The sequence below is a fragment of the Sus scrofa genome, chromosome 5, assembly GCF_000003025.6.
Source record: "Sus scrofa isolate TJ Tabasco breed Duroc chromosome 5, Sscrofa11.1, whole genome shotgun sequence".
Taxonomy (NCBI): Eukaryota; Metazoa; Chordata; class Mammalia; order Artiodactyla; family Suidae; genus Sus; species Sus scrofa.
The window spans coordinates 42,543,670-42,563,057 of NC_010447.5; the positions used below are offsets into that span (position 1 = coordinate 42,543,670).

General features: G+C 40.9%; 1 protein-coding gene across 5 annotated transcripts in view; it reads left to right on the forward strand.

Moving 5' to 3' along the window:
• AMN1 (antagonist of mitotic exit network 1 homolog) overlaps window positions 1-19,388 on the forward strand; it is a 49,381-nt gene that overhangs the window by 25,104 nt on the left and 4,889 nt on the right. For 4 of the 5 annotated variants that reach the window (XM_021092088.1, XM_021092086.1, XM_021092084.1 and 1 more), the window contains one exon: window positions 7,930-8,041. In XM_021092088.1, the coding sequence (XP_020947747.1) occupies window positions 7,930-8,041 (112 nt within the window). Of the gene's footprint in view, window positions 1-7,929; window positions 8,042-15,875; window positions 16,029-19,388 lie in introns of those variants that run through there. The other variant, XM_021092087.1, reaches the window with a different exon arrangement.

Sequence of the window (19,388 nt, forward strand, 5' to 3'; positions counted from 1 at the left end):
ATGAAATAAAATTGGTAAAGATAGGAAATAAAGTATAACTTATAATAAAATCCTTTTTTTTTTTTTTTTTTGGTCTTTTCTAGGGCTGCTCCCGTGGCATATGGAGGTTCCCACATTAGGGGTCTAATCAGAGCTGTAGCCACCAGCCTATGCCAGAGCCACAGCACCTCAGGATCCGAGTTGTGTCCGAGACCTACACCACAGCTCACGGCAATGCTGGATCCTCAACCCACTGAGCAAGGCCAGGGATCAAACCTGCGGCCTTATGGTTCCTAGTCAGATTCATTAACCACTGTGCCACGATGGGAACTCCTAAAAATCCATTTTTTTTTAATGGCCGCATTCTTAGCATATGGAAGTTCCTGGGCCAGGGATTAAATCTGAGCCGCAGCTGCAACCTACGCCAGATCCTTTAACCCACACTGCCAGGCCAGGGATTAAACCTGCACCTCTGCAGTGGCCTTAGCCACTGCAGTCAGATTCTTAAGGCACTGTACCACAGCAGGAACTCCATAAAACCCACTTTACTTCCAATAAAAGTTCTTATTTTCCAGAAGTTTTAGCTTCTGATATATTTAAGGATGGTCTTATTATAGATGAAAAAGTGAAATTTTATAAATGTAAAACAACATTCTTAGAATTTTCAGGAGTTCCCATTGTGGCACAGCGGAACCTAATCTGACTAGGATCCAAGAGGAGGCAAGTTCCATCCCTGGCCTTGCTCAGTGGGTTAAGGATCTAGCATTGCTGTGAGCTGTGGTGTAGGCCAGCAACTACAGCTCTGATTCGACCCCTAGCCTGAGAACCTTCATGTGTCAGTTTCCTAAAAAACCTAAACCTGGAGTTCCCGTCGTGGCACAGTGGTTAAGGAATCCGACTAGGAACCATGAGGTTGCAGGTTCGATCCCTGCCATTGCTCAGTGGGTTAAGGATCCAGTGTTGCCGTGAGCTGTGGTGTAGGTTGCAGACGCGGCTCGGATCCCGCGTTGCTGTGGCTCTGGCGTAGGCTGGTGGCTATAGCTCCGATTCGACCCCTAGCCTGGGAAACTCCATATGCCGCAGGAGTGGTCCAAGAAATGGAAAAAAAAACAAACAAACAAAAAAAACTAAACCTTTTTTTAGATGCAGCCCTAAAAAAAAAAAAAAAAAGAACTTTCATACCTGATATTTTTGCCAGGACTACTTATTCTCTTGTCAATGTATTTTTCTCTTTTTTAAAAAAATATTATTGGAGTATAGCAGACTTACAGTGTTGTATTGGTATCAGGTATACAGCAGAGTGAATCAGTTATACATATATATATATATATCCATTCATTTTTCCCAATATATTTTTCTTGACATCACATTTATTCTCTCACCATCTTATTCTTCTGAATCCATAAAGGTATCCAGAATATGCCTCTGTGGGATAAAAATTATTTTGAGCTGAAGATGTTTGAGAATCAATAGACGCAAAAAAAAAAAAGGCTTTGTCTGATCCCCCCTTCCATTATCCCCATCTGCCTAGAATCAGACCTTTCTAAAAGAATTCAACTGCTTCAGATCTTCCTCAGCTTCCTCAATCATTAAGGAAGATTTCCCCAGAGTTCCCTTGTGGCACAGTGGATTAAGGATCCTGTGTTGTCACAGAAACCTCCACATGCAGCGGGATACGGCCAAAAATAAAAGGAAGATTTCCCCTATGTGAGGAGATCACACCAACCACTGGAGAATTCAGATGACAAATTTCATTAAACAAACATTGTCATAAGTTTATCATAGCTCCCATCTACTCTCCTTAAGGTCCATTTTGTCTGCCCTAAAAGTCATTTGTTTTTCTCTAAGTTTCCTTTCTCTCCCTCCCCTTCCCTAATTAAGATGGTATATAAACGCTAAACCTTGTTTTTAAATTCGAGCCATTTCTTTGAGCCTCTTTGTGAGCTTGTGAATAAACTCAGTTTTTTCAAACATAAGAGGATAGAGAAAAGGTTCTTCCTCCACAAAAACCACATTGTGCAGCCATTTTAAAAGATCTTAAATGAGTAATTCCTGTCTTGGCTCAGCAGTTAATGAACCCGACTAGGATCCATGAGGATGTGAGTTCCATCCCTGGCCTCACTCAGTGGGTTAAGGATCTGGTGTTGCCATGAGCCATAGGGTAGGTCATGGCTCTGGTCCTGAGTTGGTGTGGCTCTGGCGTAGGCTGGCGTCTACAGCTCCGATTGGACCCCTAGCCTGGGAACCTCCATATGCCCTAGGTGCGTTCCTAAAAGACAAAAAAATTTAAAAAATAAAAAAGATTTTAAATGAGCGGTCAGCTTTTATATTAAGTGACTCGTATGGCACAAATAACCTGTTTCTAGTATACATATTAAGAAGCCTTTTGTGGGAATTTCCTGGTGGTGCAGTGGCTTAAGGATCTGGAGTTGCCACTGCCATGGTACAGTTTCTATTCCTATCCTGGAAACGTCCACATGCCAAGGGCTTGGCCAAAATATGTAAATAAAAATAAATGTTGGAGTTCCCGTCGTGGCTCAGTGGTTAATGGATCCAACTAGGTTGGATCCCTGGCCTTGCTGTGAGCTGTGGTGTAAGTTGTACATGCGGCTTGGATCTGGCATTGCTGTGGCTCTGGCATAGGCCGACGGCTACAGCTCCTGTTGGACCCCTCGCCTGGGAACCTCCATGTGCTGCGGTGCAGCCCAAAAAAAGACAAAAAACAAAAAAATAAAAAGTAAAAAAAAACAAATAAATAATGTAAATAATTTTTTTAAATTTTTAAAAAGAAGCCTTTTGTCCCACGATTTTGGTTTCTTCCTTTCCCAGTTAATAGTGTTTTACTTTGTTTTTACTCTTAATTAATATAACTGTGCTTTTCTTTTCTTTCTTTCTTTTTTTTTTTTTTTTTCTGTCTTTTTGCCATTTCTTGGGCCGCTCCCATGACATATGGAGTTTCCCAGGCTAGGGGTCGAATCGGAGCTGTAGCCACCGGCCTACGCCAGACCCACAGCAACGTGGGATCCGAGCCGGATCACAGCAACGCTGAATCCTTAACCCACTGAGCAAGGGCAGGGATCGAACCCGCAACCTCATGATTCCTAGTCGGATTTGTTAACCACTGAGCCACGAAGGGAACTCCCATAACTGTGCTTTTCAACAGTAAGTCACATCAAATCCTTTTTGGAAGTAAGCAGGCTGCAAATGAATTATAAATGTTAGTAATCACTGTTGTAATAGATTGGTGGTGCCATTTTTTGCCAAAATATTTCTACTTGCTTTATTACCAAAAGAGTTTTTTGTCATATTTATATAGCTGCATCCTGCTTGTATGTGTGTGTATATATGTAAAATAGCATATATATTTTTAACAAATCTTTTAATTAAGAAATTACCTTTTTTAAAATAACAAAGTTCCAAATTCCAAATGTATCCTAACTGTAGGGACAATAAACTCTGCCATAATTTTTACTGTTTTAAATACTTACACTTAATATATTCTACCTTCCATACTCCTACCTTATATTCATTATTTAATTCCTACAACAACATTCTCCTATAATCACCGTTATTTTTAACAAAGCTCTCAAACAGTTAACCTAGTTTATCACTTCTTAATAAGACCATCAGGAAATTAGTTGTTATGCAGTGGTAGGAAATATTTACTTCAGTGCTATAAAGTTAGAAACACCAGGGAGTTCCTGTCGTGGCGCAGTGGTTAACGAATCCGACTAGGAACCATGAGGTTGCGGGTTCGGTCCCTGCCCTTGCTCAGTGGGTTAACGATCCGGCGTTGCCGTGATCGGTGGTGTAGGTTGCAGATGCGGCTCGGATCCCACGTTGCTGTGGGTCTGGCGTAGGCCGGTGGCTAGAGCTCCGATTCGACCCCTAGCCTGGGAACCTCCATATGCCACGGGAGCGGCCCAAAGAAATAGCAAAAAAGACAAAAAAAAAAAAAGTTAGAAACACCAGAGTTCCCGTTGTGGTGCAGTAGTTAACGAATCTGACTAGGAACCATGAGGTTGCGGTTTCAATCCCTGGCCTTGCTCAGTGGGTTAAGGATCTGGCGTTGCCGGAGCTGTGGTGGGTCTCAGACAAGGCTCAGATCCTTCAGTGCTGTGGCTCTGGCGTAGGCCTGTGGCTACAGCTCCGATTAGACCCCTACCCTGGGAACCTCCATATGCCACAGGAAGCGGCCCTAGGAAAGGAAAAAATAAAAGAAAGACATAAAATTAGAAACACCAACCTAAGCAGACCTGGTCATTGTCGTATCACTGATTGAATTTTTCATTTTTCCAAAGCCAGTTTCTGTAAGTGCCAAAGCCTTTTAATGGAAATCTTTCTAAAATTTGTTAGAACTTAATTCCTTCCTTAAACTATAATGAATATGTTTTAACCTTTGGCTTATAGCATCTTGGTGACTACAATTTCTGACTGAAATTGAAATACAAACATTTTCATTTTTTTTAACTGATTCTTCTCTTTTGGGTAATGTATGCCTTCCATTTATTAGATACCCTGTTTTAATCTGGTGCTTTTAATTTGTTCAACTCTGGGAATATTATTATTATTATGTCTTTTAAGGGCCGAATCCACTCAAGCTAAGGGTCGAATTGGAGCAGTAGCCACTGGTCTACACTACAGCAATGCCAGATCCAAGCTGCATCTGTGACTTACACTACAGCTCATGGCAAGGCCAGATCCTTAACCCACTGAGCTAGGCCAGGGACCAACCCTATATCCTCATGGATACTAGTCAGATTCATTTCTGCTGACCCACAATGGGAACCCCCAACTCCAGGAGATTAAATGATCAGTATTGCTAATTTATAATTTGAAAATAAATTTGATTAAAATTCTAAGGACCAGAGTTCCCATCGTGGCTCAGTGGTAACGAACCCGACTGATATCCAGGAGGACTCAGGTTGATCCCTGGCCTTGCTCAGTGGGTTAAGGAACCGGCATTGCCATGAGCTGTGGTGTAGGTTGCAGATGCAGCTTGGATCCTAAGTTTCTCTGGCTTGTGGCATAGGCCGGCAGCTACAGCTCTGATTTGGCTCCTAGCCTGGGAACTTCCATACACCACGAGTAGGACCCTAAAAAAAAAGTCTATGGACCTCTCCTAAAGACTGACACTTAATACAAACATTAGATGAATCTTCCAGAATTGGTTTAAAAAATTTTTTGCTATGGTCAAATATATGAAAAGTTTACTATTTCAACTATTTTTAGTGTACAATTCAGTGGAATTAAGTACATTCACATCATTGGGCAGCCGTCACCGTTTTCTATCTCCAGAAATTTTTCATTGTTAGAGCAGAAAATCAAAGAGGCAGGAGGCCAGAGTCCTGAGACTGCAAGCGAGTTTTACTGACCAACAGATTGGCCAGGAGAACTGAGAGAGGACTCAAACTCCCTGCCACTCACTTGTATAGGAAAAGGGTAGTTCTTGTGCTGAGTCAATAGTCAAGGGTTAGGGGGAGGCAGTCTCCTCAGGTTGCTCCTTAAGAATGTGGGTAATGGTTTTGGGTAGGGGGTAGAGGGAAGTTGTAACAGAACAGCCCATAACGGATGACTTTTAACTGGTCTCCAAGGCAGCTTATTCCTTGGGAATCAGCCTGCTAGACTGAAAGTCTGATTAGAGTTTTGGTGGTTCCTAGCAAGTCATGTCTGATTCCTTACCTAAGATTCATCATCCCAAATTGAAACTCTTTATGTTATGTTTTGGGGTTTTTTTTGTCTTTTAGGGCCGCACCAGCGGTACATGGAGGTTCCCAGACTAGGGGTTAAATTGGAGCTGCAGCCGCTGGCCTATGCCACAGCCACAGCAATGCAGGATCTGAGCCGCATCTACAACCTACACCACAGCTCACGGCAATGCCAGATCCTAACCCACTGACCGAGGCCAGGGATTGAACCTGCGTCCTCATGGATGCTAGTTGGGAAGACTAGCCATGACGGGAACTGAGCCATGACAGGAATGTCTCTACCCTTTAAGCAGTAATTCCCCATTATCCTCTCTTCCAGCCTCTGGCAAACTCTGTTCTATTTTCTGTCTTTATGAATTTGCCTGTTGTAATCACATTTTGTTTATCCACTCATCCACTATTCTAAAGATGCCTGTATATTTTTCCATCCATGTTTGGAAACTTTCTCTATGTATATGTGTGTATGCATATATATTTTTGTAAACAAGGTACAGTATTGTTTTATATGTTTGTAAATCGTATATAATAGTTTCATAATATATTCTTGTTTTACAGTTTGCTTTTTAATTCAAAATTATGTTTTTAAAACTTTTCAGGATTTATTAGGTATAATTTACATACAATAGGGAGTTCTTGTCATGGCTCAATGGGTTAAGAACCCAACTAGTATCCATGAGGATGCAGGTTCAGTCCTTGGCCTCAGTAGGTTAAGGATCCGGCATTGCCATGAACTGTGGTGTAGATCGCAGACATAGCTCAGATCCAGCATTGCTGTGGCTGTGGTATAGGCCAGCAGCTGCAGGTCTGATTCAACCCCTAGCCTGGAAACTTCCATATGCTGCAGGTGCATCCCTAAAAAAAAAAAAAAAAAGGAAAAATAATAATTTACATACAATAAAATTCACCTGTTTTAAGTGTACAGTTTGATGAATTTTGGCAATGTTATCTAGCCTTATAACCATTACCACAATTAAATATAGAATATTTCCATCACCCTGAAAAGCTTTCTCCCATCTCTTGGTAGTCAGTTGCCTGCTGTGGCCCTCCCCCCAAGCAACTCCTTTTTCTCAGTATAGTTTTGCCTTTTCTAGAATTTTATATGAATGGAATCATGCAGTATATTGTCTGTGGTTTGGCTTTTTAGTCTTTTCTTTGACTTCTTTCACTTGGCGTAATATTTTTGAGATTCACCCATGTTGTTGCATTTGTTAATATTTCATTTCTTTTTTTTCTGAGTAGTATTACATAGGACAGAAATGACACAGTTTGTTCATACATTCACCATTTGATGGACATTCAAGTTGTTCCAAGTTTGGATGATTACAAATACTGCTGTGGACATTTGCATACACGTCTCTAGGTAGACATATGTTTGCATTTTTTGACAGGAATGGTGGTGGTAAATACCTAGAATGGAATTGCTGAGTCACATGCTAAGTACATGTTTAGCTTTGTAATATCTACCATACTATTTTCTAAAGTGTCTGAACTAACATCGTGTTTAAGATTTATGTCTATTAATACAAGTAGATATTTTTCATTGCAATGGTTTTATCTGTTACACCATATTAATGAACCACCATTTATTTACCCAGTCTCCACTCTTTTACTGTTACAAATAATATTGCAGTGGGCATATTTAGAAATTGTTCCCTTACAGAGTTCCCGTCCTGGCTCAGTGGTTAATGAACCTGACTAGTATCCATGAGGACATGGGTTCAATCCCTGGCCTCACTCAGTAGGTTAAGGATCCAGCGTTGCTGTGAGCTGTGATGTCCCAAACGAGGCTCAGATCCCACAGTGCTATGGCTGTGGTGTAGGGCCAGTGGCTACAGCTCCAATTCGACGCCTAACCTGGGAACCTCCATATGCCGCAGGTGCAGCCCTAAAAAAAAGACAAAAGACCAAAAAAAAAAAAAAAGTTGTTCTCTTACATAAATATACAAGCGTTTCTCTATATAGTGAACATCTATGTTTGGAACTGCTGGGTTCTGGGGGATACTTATTGTCAGCTGTAATAGATGTTGCCAGGTTGCTTCATTAAATGGTTGGGCACTTACCTTTTAAAGCTGCTATACCTTCCAAATTAGTACAGACTTGCATTGGTCCTTTCTATAGAGTTTTTCTTACAAGTAGCTATTTGGATTGTTTGTTATCAGCATACGGTATTTCCCAAGCTTTGTCATACTGTTACTATTGTCCTATTTTTTCTTTTGATTATGCTGTCTTTGTTTTTAAATAGGAGATTCATATGGGACACTGTGTGAATCTGACCGATGAGGCTGTAGAAGCTGTCCTTACTTGCTGTCCTCAGATATGTATATTACTCTTCCATGGATGCCCCCTGATAACAGGTTCGTATGATAGGCTGCATGGGTTCAAGTCCCGGTTTCATCTTTTAATAACTGTGTGACCTTGCATAAATTACTTACCCATTCCATTATGCAGTTTCTCACCTGAAGTGGGTCTAATGACAGTACCTACTCATAAATTTGGTCACTGTGATTACCTGACAATACTGTGTCTGGTGCCTAGCCCAAGTACATGTTAGGCAGGATGATGATGATGACGGTGGTGATGGCAGGTGCTCAAATAAATGACAACTGTGATGAGGACGATGGTAGTGGTAGTGGTCATGATAGTAAACGTGATGCTTTATGTAGTCAGATTTCTAATATTACATCTGTCAAATATGCTAACTGACCTGTTAACTGTAGTCTCATCAAGCCATAGCCATTGAGATTCAGAATAATTTGGACTCCAAGGCTACAGTGGTAGCTCACTGAAGAACAAAGCAGTGACAGCCCTTGGGGCTTATGTAAGAGCCGTGATACCTCTTTCACTTGATCCCTGCAATGGGTCCCATACCAAAGTATAACCTGGGTCTTTTTGTAAATCAGTACTTATGCCCAGCTCTTCCAGCTCGTTTTCTTAATTACAGTCTAGTAGTTACTACGCTAGAAGCCTTTTGACCCCTTCTGTTTTTCCGATATTTGGACTGCCAATCTAGACCAAGCCTGTAAAGGGTTATATTTGGTTATCAGTGACATCTATAATGAAGACTAAATCTTATTTTAAGCAGACATTTCTCAGAGCGCTAAAGCCCAAAGAGACATCAGAAACTGTTAACAGTGGGTACCTCTAGGGAAGGGTATGGAGAGACTAGAGTAGGAAAACACCTTCATGATATACCCTTTTGTGCATCTTGAAGTTTTGTATCATATGAATGATTTTACCCATTAAAAATTGATCATCATAATTAAAAACCAATAATTTGGAACCAGAGAAGTTCATGGGACTGAGTACAGCGAATTGGTACATGTGCACACTATTCTGGGGGTTGTAAGAAGGCAGCCAGAGGCTCTCTGGTCATCAAACAAGGCAGAAAATTATATTCTAATAAGTAGGCTATTATTGTAAGGTGGAGGAAACCACAATATGTGAAATGTAGTAACAGCAACCTTTGCTAATTGATCTTTTCAGAATACCCATTAAAAGTGTGTGAATCCAGGGAGTTCCCGTAGTGGCTCAGCAGTTAATGAGCCCAGCTAGTATCCATGAGGATTCGGGTTCGATCCCTGACCTTGCTCAGTGATTTAAGGATCCATTGTTGCCGTGAGCTGTGGTCACAGACTCGGCTCCAATCCTGTGTTGCTGTGGCTGTGGCACAGGCTGGCAGCTGCAGCTCCGATTTCACCCTAGCCTGGGAGCCTCCATATGCCACCAGTGCGGCCCTAAAAAGACCAAAAAAAAAAAAAGTGTCAATCTACCCACTGAGCTATGTGTACATGTAATCAATACATTCAACAAGAAAGTGGTACTCAAAAAAGTGACTCCATTTTCCTCGCACTATTTTAATTATAAATCTGCTCTAAAGGGGCTGTTTTCCCCCAAAGCCAGATGAAAATCTCAGACATTTGCTATTGACTTTTCTTATCATTCTCAAATAGTTAAAAGTCTTATCATTCCATACCACCAAAACCCCCTCTCATTTCAGTAATTAAAATGTCTTGGACCCATGTAATATTCCAAACAAATTCAAATTAAAGCTTTTTGCTCCTCCAATCAGCTCAAGTTTGCCTTAGGTGGAGAGGCTGCTGTGGATAAGGGGTCATTGTTAGTTTCTCTGTTTTACCACCTCATGCTTCCCCTCTTCCTTTCCCAGCTGCACCCCATGGTTTCTGACCCCCCCCCGCCAAGGTCAGTGCAGGGTAGGACTGTGGTGAGCAAGGAGGGGAGGGGAGAGGATGAAAAGTCTTACTTGACTGCTTCTACTGAGGTGGAGTGTTCACACCCTGGGCTCTGTGGATGAGCTGATCCCAATCTGTACTCTCCCAAAATAGGGCACTTTCGACCTCCTTCAGAGGCCACTCTCTACCACACCCCTCATCATTGCGTATATCTCCTATCTGCAGTTCTTTTTTTGTTTTGTTTTTGTTTTTTGTTTTTTTTTTTTTAGGGTTGCACTTGCACATGTGGAAGTTCCCAGGCTAATGGTCACATCGGAGCTGCAGCTGCCAGTGTACATCACAGCCACAGCAATGCCATACCTGAGCCACATCTGCACCTACACTGCAGAATGTGGCAACGCTGGATCCTTAACCCACTGCGTGAAGCCAGGGATCGAACCTGCATCCTCCTCATGGATACTAGTCAGATTTGTTTCCACTGAGCCACAACGGGAACTCCATCACTTTAGTGTCTTTGAATGCATGAGGCAGCATGGATTCCAAAATCAGTTTTCAGCCAAGCATTTGAAAGTCATGTATCTCTTTGGTCTGGTATCTTATTTTGGAATGAGAAAGTAGCTGGTACTTCTAGTCCTAGAACCTTAGCAGAAATAGTTCCATTTTAATGTTCTGTTATATTTGTCTCAGGATAACTCAACCTTTGCTAATTTCACTTTATCTTCCTGGCTACAATTTGGAAATAGTTAAATTGTCATTTTCCCTTTATTTTTTTTAAATTTATTTTTTAACTGAAGCACAATTGATTTACAATGTTGTATCTCTACTTTTAATAGAAGTCAAGACAGACTGTACACAGTCAACCAGAAAAACTTAGACAAGCTGCTTAAAGCAATTATCAAAGACCCTATAGATAAAGAAATCCTTAGAAGAGAGACCATAAACTCTTATAGGTGCTTCTATTAATTAATATAGAAATGACTAGCAAATACCAGTTTTCAAGTCTGGAAAATATGTTGCAGTGAATAATCTGATTTTTAAGGAAGAAGACTTTTGAGATAAATTATTTAATTACTGAGCTCACTAGTAACAAAAACATGTTATCAGTTGGTGAATTCAAGGGAAATGCCTGCCTGTTATGATTATAGACACTAAAAACTTAGGTGTTCCTGTCGTGGTTCAGTGGTTAACGAATCCGACTAGGAACCATGAGGTTGCAGGTTCGATACCTGGCCTCGGTCAGTAGGTTAAGGATCTGGTGTTGCCACGAGCTGTGGTTGCAGACATGGCTCATATCCAGTGGCTCTGGCGTAGTCCAGTGGCTACAGCTCTGATTGGACCTCTAGCCTGGAAACCTCCATATGCCGCGAGTGCGGCCCTAGAAAAGACAGAAAAAAAGAAAAAAGAAAGCTTAATCCCACCAAATCTTTGCAAATCCACATGACTCAAAGTACTGAATTTACCAACAGCATGACACATAACTCCTCTCCTCAGTCTTCTAGGAGTTCCCTTACCTTACTATCTTACACACACGTGCACACGCACACGCACACACACACACACACACACACACACACACACACACACACACACTCTCTCTCTCTCTCTCTCTCTCTCTCTCTCTCTCTCTCTCTCTGTCTCTCTCTCTCTCTCTCTCTCTCTCTCTCTCTCATTCCCCCTTTGGAAGGTTTTGCCCTTTGAGGTTCCGTTGTGAGGGACTCCCCTTCTTTTTTTTTTTTTTATAGTTTCCTGTGCCATACAGTAGGTCCTTGTTGTTTACATATTTTATACATAATATTGTGTATATGTTAATGCCAAACTCCTAATTTGTCTTTCCCCCCACCACCTCTGTCCTCTTTGGTAACCATAAGTTTGTTTTCTTTTTTTTTTTTTTTATAATTTTTTTTTATTTTCCCACTGTACAGCAAGGGGGTCAGGTTATCCTTACATGTATACATTACAATTACATTTTTTCCCCCACCCTTTCTTCTATTGCAACATGAGTATCTAGACAAAGTTCTCAATGCTATTCAGCAGGATCTCCTTGTAAATCTATTCTAAGTTGTGTCTGATAAGCCCAAGCTCCCGATCCCTCCCACTCCCTCCCCCTCCCATCAGGCAGCCACAAGTCTCTTCTCCAAGTCCATGATTTTCTTTTCTGAGGAGATGTTCATTTGTGCTGGATATTAGATTCCAGTTATAAGTGATATCATCTGGTATTTGTCTTTGTCTTTCTGGCTCATTTCACTCAGTATGAGATTCTCTAATTCCATCCATGTTGCTGCAAATGGCATTATGTCATTCTTTTTTATGGCTGAGTAGTATTCCATTGTGTATATATACCACCTCTTCTGAATCCAATCATCTGTCGATGGACATTTGGGTTGTTTCCATGTCCTGACTATTGTGAATAGTGCTGCAATGAACATGCGGGTGCACATGTCTCTTTTAGGTAGAGTTTTGTCCAGATAGATGCCCAAGAGTGGGACTGCGGGGTCATATGGAAGTTCTATGTATAGATTTCGAAGGTATCTCCAAACTGTTCTCCATAGTGGCTGTACCAGTTTACATTCCCACCAACAGTACAGGAGGGTTCCCTTTTCTCCACAGCCCCTCCAGCACTTGTTATTTGTGGATTTATTAATGATGGCCATTCTGACTGGTGTGAGGTGATATCTCATGGTAGTTTTGATTTGCATTTCTCTTATAATCAGCGATGTTGAGCATTTTTTCATGTGTTTGTTGGCCATCTGTATATCTTCTTTGGAGAAATGTCTATTCAGGTCTTTTGCCCATTTTTCCATTGATTGATTGGCTTTCTTGCTGTTGGGTTGTATAAGTTGTTTATATATTCTAGAGATTAAGCCCTTGTCAGTTGCATCATTTGAAACTGTTTTCTCCCATTCTGTAAGTTGTCTTTTTGTTTTCTTTTGGGTTTCCTTTGCTGTGCAAAAGCTTGTCAGTTTGATGAGGTCCCATGGGTTTATTTTTGCTCTAGTTTCTATTGCTTTGGGAGACTGACCTGAGAAAATATTCATGATGTTGATGTCAGAGAGTGTTTTGCCTATGTTTTCTTCTAGGAGTTTGATGGTGTCCTGTCGTATATTTAAGTCTTTCAGCCATTTGGAGTTTATTTTTGTGCATGGTGTGAGGGTGTGTTCTAGTTTCATTGCTTTGCATGCAGCTGTCCAGGTTTCCCAGCAATGCTTGCTGAATAGACTTTCCTTTTCCCATTTTATGTTCTTGCCTCCCTTGTCAAAGATTAATTGACCATAGGTGTCAGGGTTTATTTCCGGGTTCTCTATTCTGTTCCATTGGTCTGTCTGTCTGTTTTGATACCAGTACCACACTGTTTTGATGACTGTGGCTTTGTAGTATTTCTTGAAGTCTGGGAGAGTTATGCCTCCTGCTTGGTTTTTGTTTCTCAGGATTGCTTTGGCGATTCTGGGTCTTTTGTGGTTCCATATAAATGTTTGGATTGTTTGTTCTAGTTCTGTGAAAAATGTCCTGGGTAATTTGATAGGGATTGCATTGAATCTGTAGATTGCTTTGGGTAGTATGGCCGTTTTTACAATATTGATTTTCCCAATCCAGGAACATGGAATATCTTTCCATTTCTTTACATCTTCTTTGATTTCTTTGATTAAAGTTTTATAGTTCTCGGCATATAGGTCCTTTACCTCCTTGGTCAGGTGTATTCTGAGGTATTTGATTTTGTGAGGTGCAATTTTAAAAGGTATCGTATTTTTGTATTCCTTTTCTAATATTTCATTGCTGGTATACAGAAATGCAACTGACTTCTGAATGTTAATCTTATATCCTGCTACTTTGCTGAATTTATTAATCAGTTCAAGGAGTTTTGGGGTTGAGTCCTTAGGGTTTTCTATGTATAGTATCATGTCATCTGCATACAGTGACAGTTTGATCTCTTCTCTTCCTATATGGATGCCTTTTATTTCTTTTGTTTGTCTAATTGCTGTGGCTAGACTCCCCTTCTCAAACCTATCAAAGAAAAGCACTGCCCAGGTAAAGCTTGTTGTGTGCTACTGCCACCTTGTGGTCTTATGTTTTTCACTTATCTGCTCCACAGTCCCTTGATCTCACTAACTACAGTTACATGCTGGTGTGGTGTTCTAGAGAACAAGGGCATAGCACAAAAAAAATATGTTTATATCTCCAAAATTTTGGAACATACAACATAGCACTATAATGAATATAAATTTCTCAGTGGCCCTGAGAAATACTATAGGTAAGAAACAACTTTTTTAATCCAAGTGCCAGGGAGTTAGAAATTTTCCTTTACCCTTCTAGGTTCTCCTGGCTGGTCTAAGAATTTAATTGACATGAGGCATATTAACAGGAGAAAATCAGACGAAGTTTAATAACATGTATTAATACATGAGGGAGATCTAGGAGAACTGAGTCACTCACCAAAATGGCTGAAACCCTCACCAGAAATAACACCTTCATCTAAAGACTGAAGAGAGGAGTTCCCTTCGTGGCTCAGCAGAAATGAATATGACTAGCCAGCGGCTACAGCTCTGATTTGACCCCTAGCCTGGGAACCTACATATGCCACAAGTGTGGCCCTAAAAAGACAAAAAAAGGAGTTCCCATAGCGGCTCGGGAAACTAATCTGACTACTGTCCATGAGGACGCAGCTTCAATCCCTGGCCTGGCTCAGTGGGTTAAGGATCCAAGGTTGCCATGAGCTGCAATGTAGGTTGCAGACTCGGCTCTGATCCTACGTTTCTATGGCTGTGGCGTAGGCCAGCAGTTATAGCTCTGATTCGATCCCTAGCCTTGCAACCTCCAAATGCTGCAGGTGCAGCCCTAAAAAAGAAAACAAACAAACAAAAAAAAACTATTAGAAGCACTCTGATTTTGTTTCTTCAGAAAAGATAAAACATTAAGTTGCTACTTAAAATATTGTAGGAGTTCCCACTGTGGCACAGCAGGATCAGCACGTCTCTGCAGCAGCAGGACACAAGTTCCATCCCTGGCCAGGCCCAGTGGGATAAAGGATCTGGTGTTGCAACTGTGGCTGGGATCTGATCCTCAACCAAGAAATTCCATGTGCTGAGGGGCAGCCAAAAATGAAAATAAATTAATTAAATAAAATACTGAAAATCATAGACATTTTGGAGATAAGAGAATTTTTTAACAAGTTATTTTAAATTCAATTATGTCTGCATTGATTTTAAGTCATTTCAACTCAGTAATTTCAATGGACAGGTTTATTAATCTACAATGGACATGCATTTCAGTTTCTAATCATTATCTAAACATGTTTCACAGTATTCACAAGCATGGAGTTCTAGATTTTAGAAGGGCAACAAAGCAATTAGACAGCACTAGAGTCTTTATGTTTACATTGAAAAGCAGGAAAACCCGACAGGAAATCTGCCACTTTTGATTGAATTGACTCCAATTTTAGTGATATCTGAGGATTTGTTTCAGCTTGATTATTTTACAAGCAAGTTCTTTTTTTTAACATATTTTTTTGTAATTAAAGTATAGTTGGGAGTTCCCATCATGGCTCAGTGGAAACCAATCTGATTAGTAACCATGAGGACAGAGGTTCTATCCCTGGCCTCACTCAGCGGGTTAAGGATCCAGTGAGCTGCGGCATAGGTCGAAGGTGCAGCTTGGATTTGCTGTTGCTGTGGCTGTGGTATACAGCTCCAACTCGACCCCTAGCCTGGGAACTTCCGTATGCCATGAGTGTGGCCCTCAAAAGACAAAAATAAAATAAAGTAAAATAAAATTTAAAAGTATAGTTGATTTACAGTGTTGTGTACAAGCAAGTTCTTTACTTAGATTCCTGTATAATATATCAAGATTTACCACAAAGAGCCAAGTGGTTTGTTTCAGAGTTACCCTGTCATTAAAGCTGATTCCTTGCTTTAAGGACAACTACTTTTTTTTCATATATTTAATTTCTTAAATTCTATATTATTCCATTTTCTCATTGTTATTTATTCATTCATTGCTATTCCAGCATGTTAGAACTTCTTTATGCCAGACACTGTAATGAAGCATTGGAACCTTGATCATCGTTTGCAAAAATGTGCCCTGCCTCCCATTTTTTCCACTGTGTATTCTATAAAAATGTCTAAATTACATTTTCCTTGATTATTTAAAAAAAATCAGTTTGTGGAGTTTCTGTTACGGCGCAGTGGAAACGAATCTCAGTAGGAACCATGAGGTTTCGGGTTTGATCCCTGGGCTCGCTCAGTGGGTTAAGGATCCAGTGTTGCCGTGAGCTGTGGTCGCAGACTCAGCTTGGATCCTGTGTGGCTGTGGCTGTGGCTCAGGCTGGCAGCTGCAGCTCCGATTTGACCCTAGACTGGGAACCTCCCTATGCCACAGGTGCGGCCCCCAAAAGACAAAAAGACCAAAAAAAAAAAAAAATTTTTGGTTTTTTAATTTATATTTCCCAAAGTTTTTGTTTCTTGGGGATCCAAAATATCCCAACATGAATCTCTTTCCGAAAGGGGTCTCCATCTATATGAGTCATGGATTTTTAGAGAAATGATAAGATTCCATACAAGTCATCTACACAACTCTTTTGTTTTAAAGATAATGGAACAGAGATAAAATTGAATTTAGGTGGCTTGCCCCAGATCTTAAAAACAGTTAACAGTAGAACTGTTGCGAGAACTCGGCCTCTGCTCACCAGTGCCACAGAGACAGAGATTTGGGCGAAGGAGAAAAAATAGCTTTATTACTTTGCCAGGCAAAGGAGGGTCACAGCAGGCTAACGCCTCAAAGACTCTGCCCCCCTTGGGAGAGATTGGGAGGTGGTTTTATAGTTTGGGGAGTGAAAAAATAGGCCTTCAGATAAGGTTCAGGGTAGAGGCAGACTTGCATTGTTTTCAAAGCTGGTGTTCAATGGTCTTCTTTCCGGAATAAAGAATGCTTTGTTAACATCTTCCATTTGTTGGGAGGTTTAGTTCTGCTGAAGAATTCAAAGCTATTGTTACCTATATTCCTTGAGGAGAGACCAGGACCCTGCCCCAAGGCAGCACTATTGTCTCTGGAGTGTTCCTTCCTGGTCTCGGCATCCCCTCCCTTCCCTGATTAGCAACAGTTTGAACCTACCCTTTGGAAGGTCATGGGGGCTGAAGTTTATTCCCTAAAACAAGAAATGGGGGACACGGAAAGGCTTGTGTACCCAAGAGCCCATGGGCCCCTGGTTGGTTTCAGAACTAGAAGTAAAAAACCTAAGTCACCTAATCCGAAATCTCAACCTCTTTCCCCATTAGAGCAAGTTCCTAAACCTTTGATGTCAAATGGCTTGACTCTTAGTTGGAAAGGGAAGGAAATAGGGAAGTGGCATCAAGCATCAGCAGTGTGATTGGTATAAATGACCTTTGGAGTTTTTTCAGTCCTGAGAGTCTGTGTTTTGACGAGTGACAGAATAAGCCACCCCGAGACATGCCCTTTTTGGCATAAGGACTATTTTAAGCTAATTATTTTTGAGAAACAGCAGAGCTGAAGAAGCTGTGAAAACAGAGTAGAAGTTACCCTTTTGTGAGGAAATTTTTTCGTTTGTGACATGTATCGTAAAGTGTCTCCCTCTCTGTACCAAAAAGAGAAGGATGACCAAATCAGAGTCTTTTCAGTGGAGAAGGCACCAACTTTATAGCAAATCTTACTGTTACCAAACTGATTTCAGTCAGCAAAGCCAATCTGCTGACATCGGGTTGTGGTAAAGTGAGGAGAATGGACAGCTCATGCTTGAAGACGGGATGGCTCCCTGGCAGGGGTTTTTAAAGGCATTTGGGACGAGGGTCACATCGTGCTGATCACACTCGTGGACATTTCTGATTGGTTGGTGGTGAAGTAACAGGGTGCTGTTTTGGGAATTTTAATTATCACTCTTCGGGTTCCAACCAGTCTGGGATCTACATGCAAGTAATCACCATCTTCCCCCGAATAGGGGGTCTTAGTTTCTGCAGAAAGACTCAAAGATAAGACTCAAAGATAAGCCTTGTTATCTATACCCCTTTGGGAGGAACGAGGAGTCCTGTGACTCTGTTTTTCAAGCTTTTATTCCTTTTCTTGCTCGACTGCTTTCCTCTGTTTCTGCATTTTCTACTTCTCTAATCATTAACTGTTTGGTCTGGTCTTTAGAAGTTGGGCCTAGGAGAAGAAAGCTTTTTCCACAGACAAGAAATAGAAGACATGAAGGGACTTCTCCCCAGGAGGGCCCAGTAGGGGTTTGCTTGGTTTCACTACCCTTGTTTACCATGCTTTTCCTGGTAACTCCCATAACCAGTCTCCTCAAGATGTTGATCTTTCTTTTGTCTTTAGCTGAAGAATATACTTAAGGTGGTGGCTGGGGCCATCTCAAGGAGTTTACTGATTTTTCCTGGTGTCTCCTTTGTATACAGGGGGTATGCTTATTGATAAACTTCTGTTTTTCTCTTGTTAATCTGTCTTTGGTTACAGTGGATCTTAGCCAAGAACTTAGAACGGTAAAGGGAAAATTCCTTTCCTCTTGTACATGTTCTACAAAGTATTCTGGTAAGCGATCCTGATTTAGAGACTCCACAGAGAGTTCCCTTTGTGGCTCAGCAGTTAACCAACCTGACTAGGATCCAGGAGGATGCAGGTTCGATCCCTGGACTCGCTCAGTGGGTTAGGGATCCAGCGTTGTCGTAAACTGTGGTATACGTCACAGATGAGGCTCGGATCTGGCATTGCTGTGGTGTAGGCCGGCCGCTGTAGCTCTGATTTGACCCATATCGGGGGAACTTCCATGTGCCCCGGGTGCGGCCCTAAAAAGAAAAAAAAAAGCGAGAGAGACTCCAGTTTCTTCTACAGCATAACAAACTCATTGAATATTCAAATATTCAAATCGAATATTTCTTTAGTTGAAACTCAATGCCCAAAGTTCACCGTATCTTCATGAGAAAAAAAGCTGGCTTGAGATTTTTGAGTGATATAATACTGCCATCTAGCATCAGACATTTTAAATTACATAAAAATTTAAAATGCTCATGACTGGAGGGAAAAGTGTCTTCCTGTTTATGTGCAATAATAAATTCCTATAGAACAGTGACAAAAATAGAGTCAGGAAATAAATATTTATATGCAATATTTAATAATATCATCATAACTAGTAAAAAATCTAAAAATATTCCTAGAGACACCAGCTAAACTGAAATCAGGAGGTATGAAGTTTCTCATTTTGTTCTTTTTCAAAACTATATTGGTTCTTCTGGGTCCCTTGAATTCCCACGTAAGTATTAGGATCATTTTGTCAATTTCTTTTTTTTCTTCTTTGGCTGCACTCACTACATACAGAAGTTACTAGACCAGGGGTCGAACCTGCTCCACTATTGCAGTAACAATCCTTAACCCACTGAGCCACGAGACAACTCCCATTTTGTCAATTTCTTTAAAGAAGTTAGTTGGGCTTTTACTAGGGATTGCATTGAATCTATAGATCAGTTTAGGAGTACTGCCAATCTTTTTTTTTTTTTTTTTTTGCCATTTCTTGGGC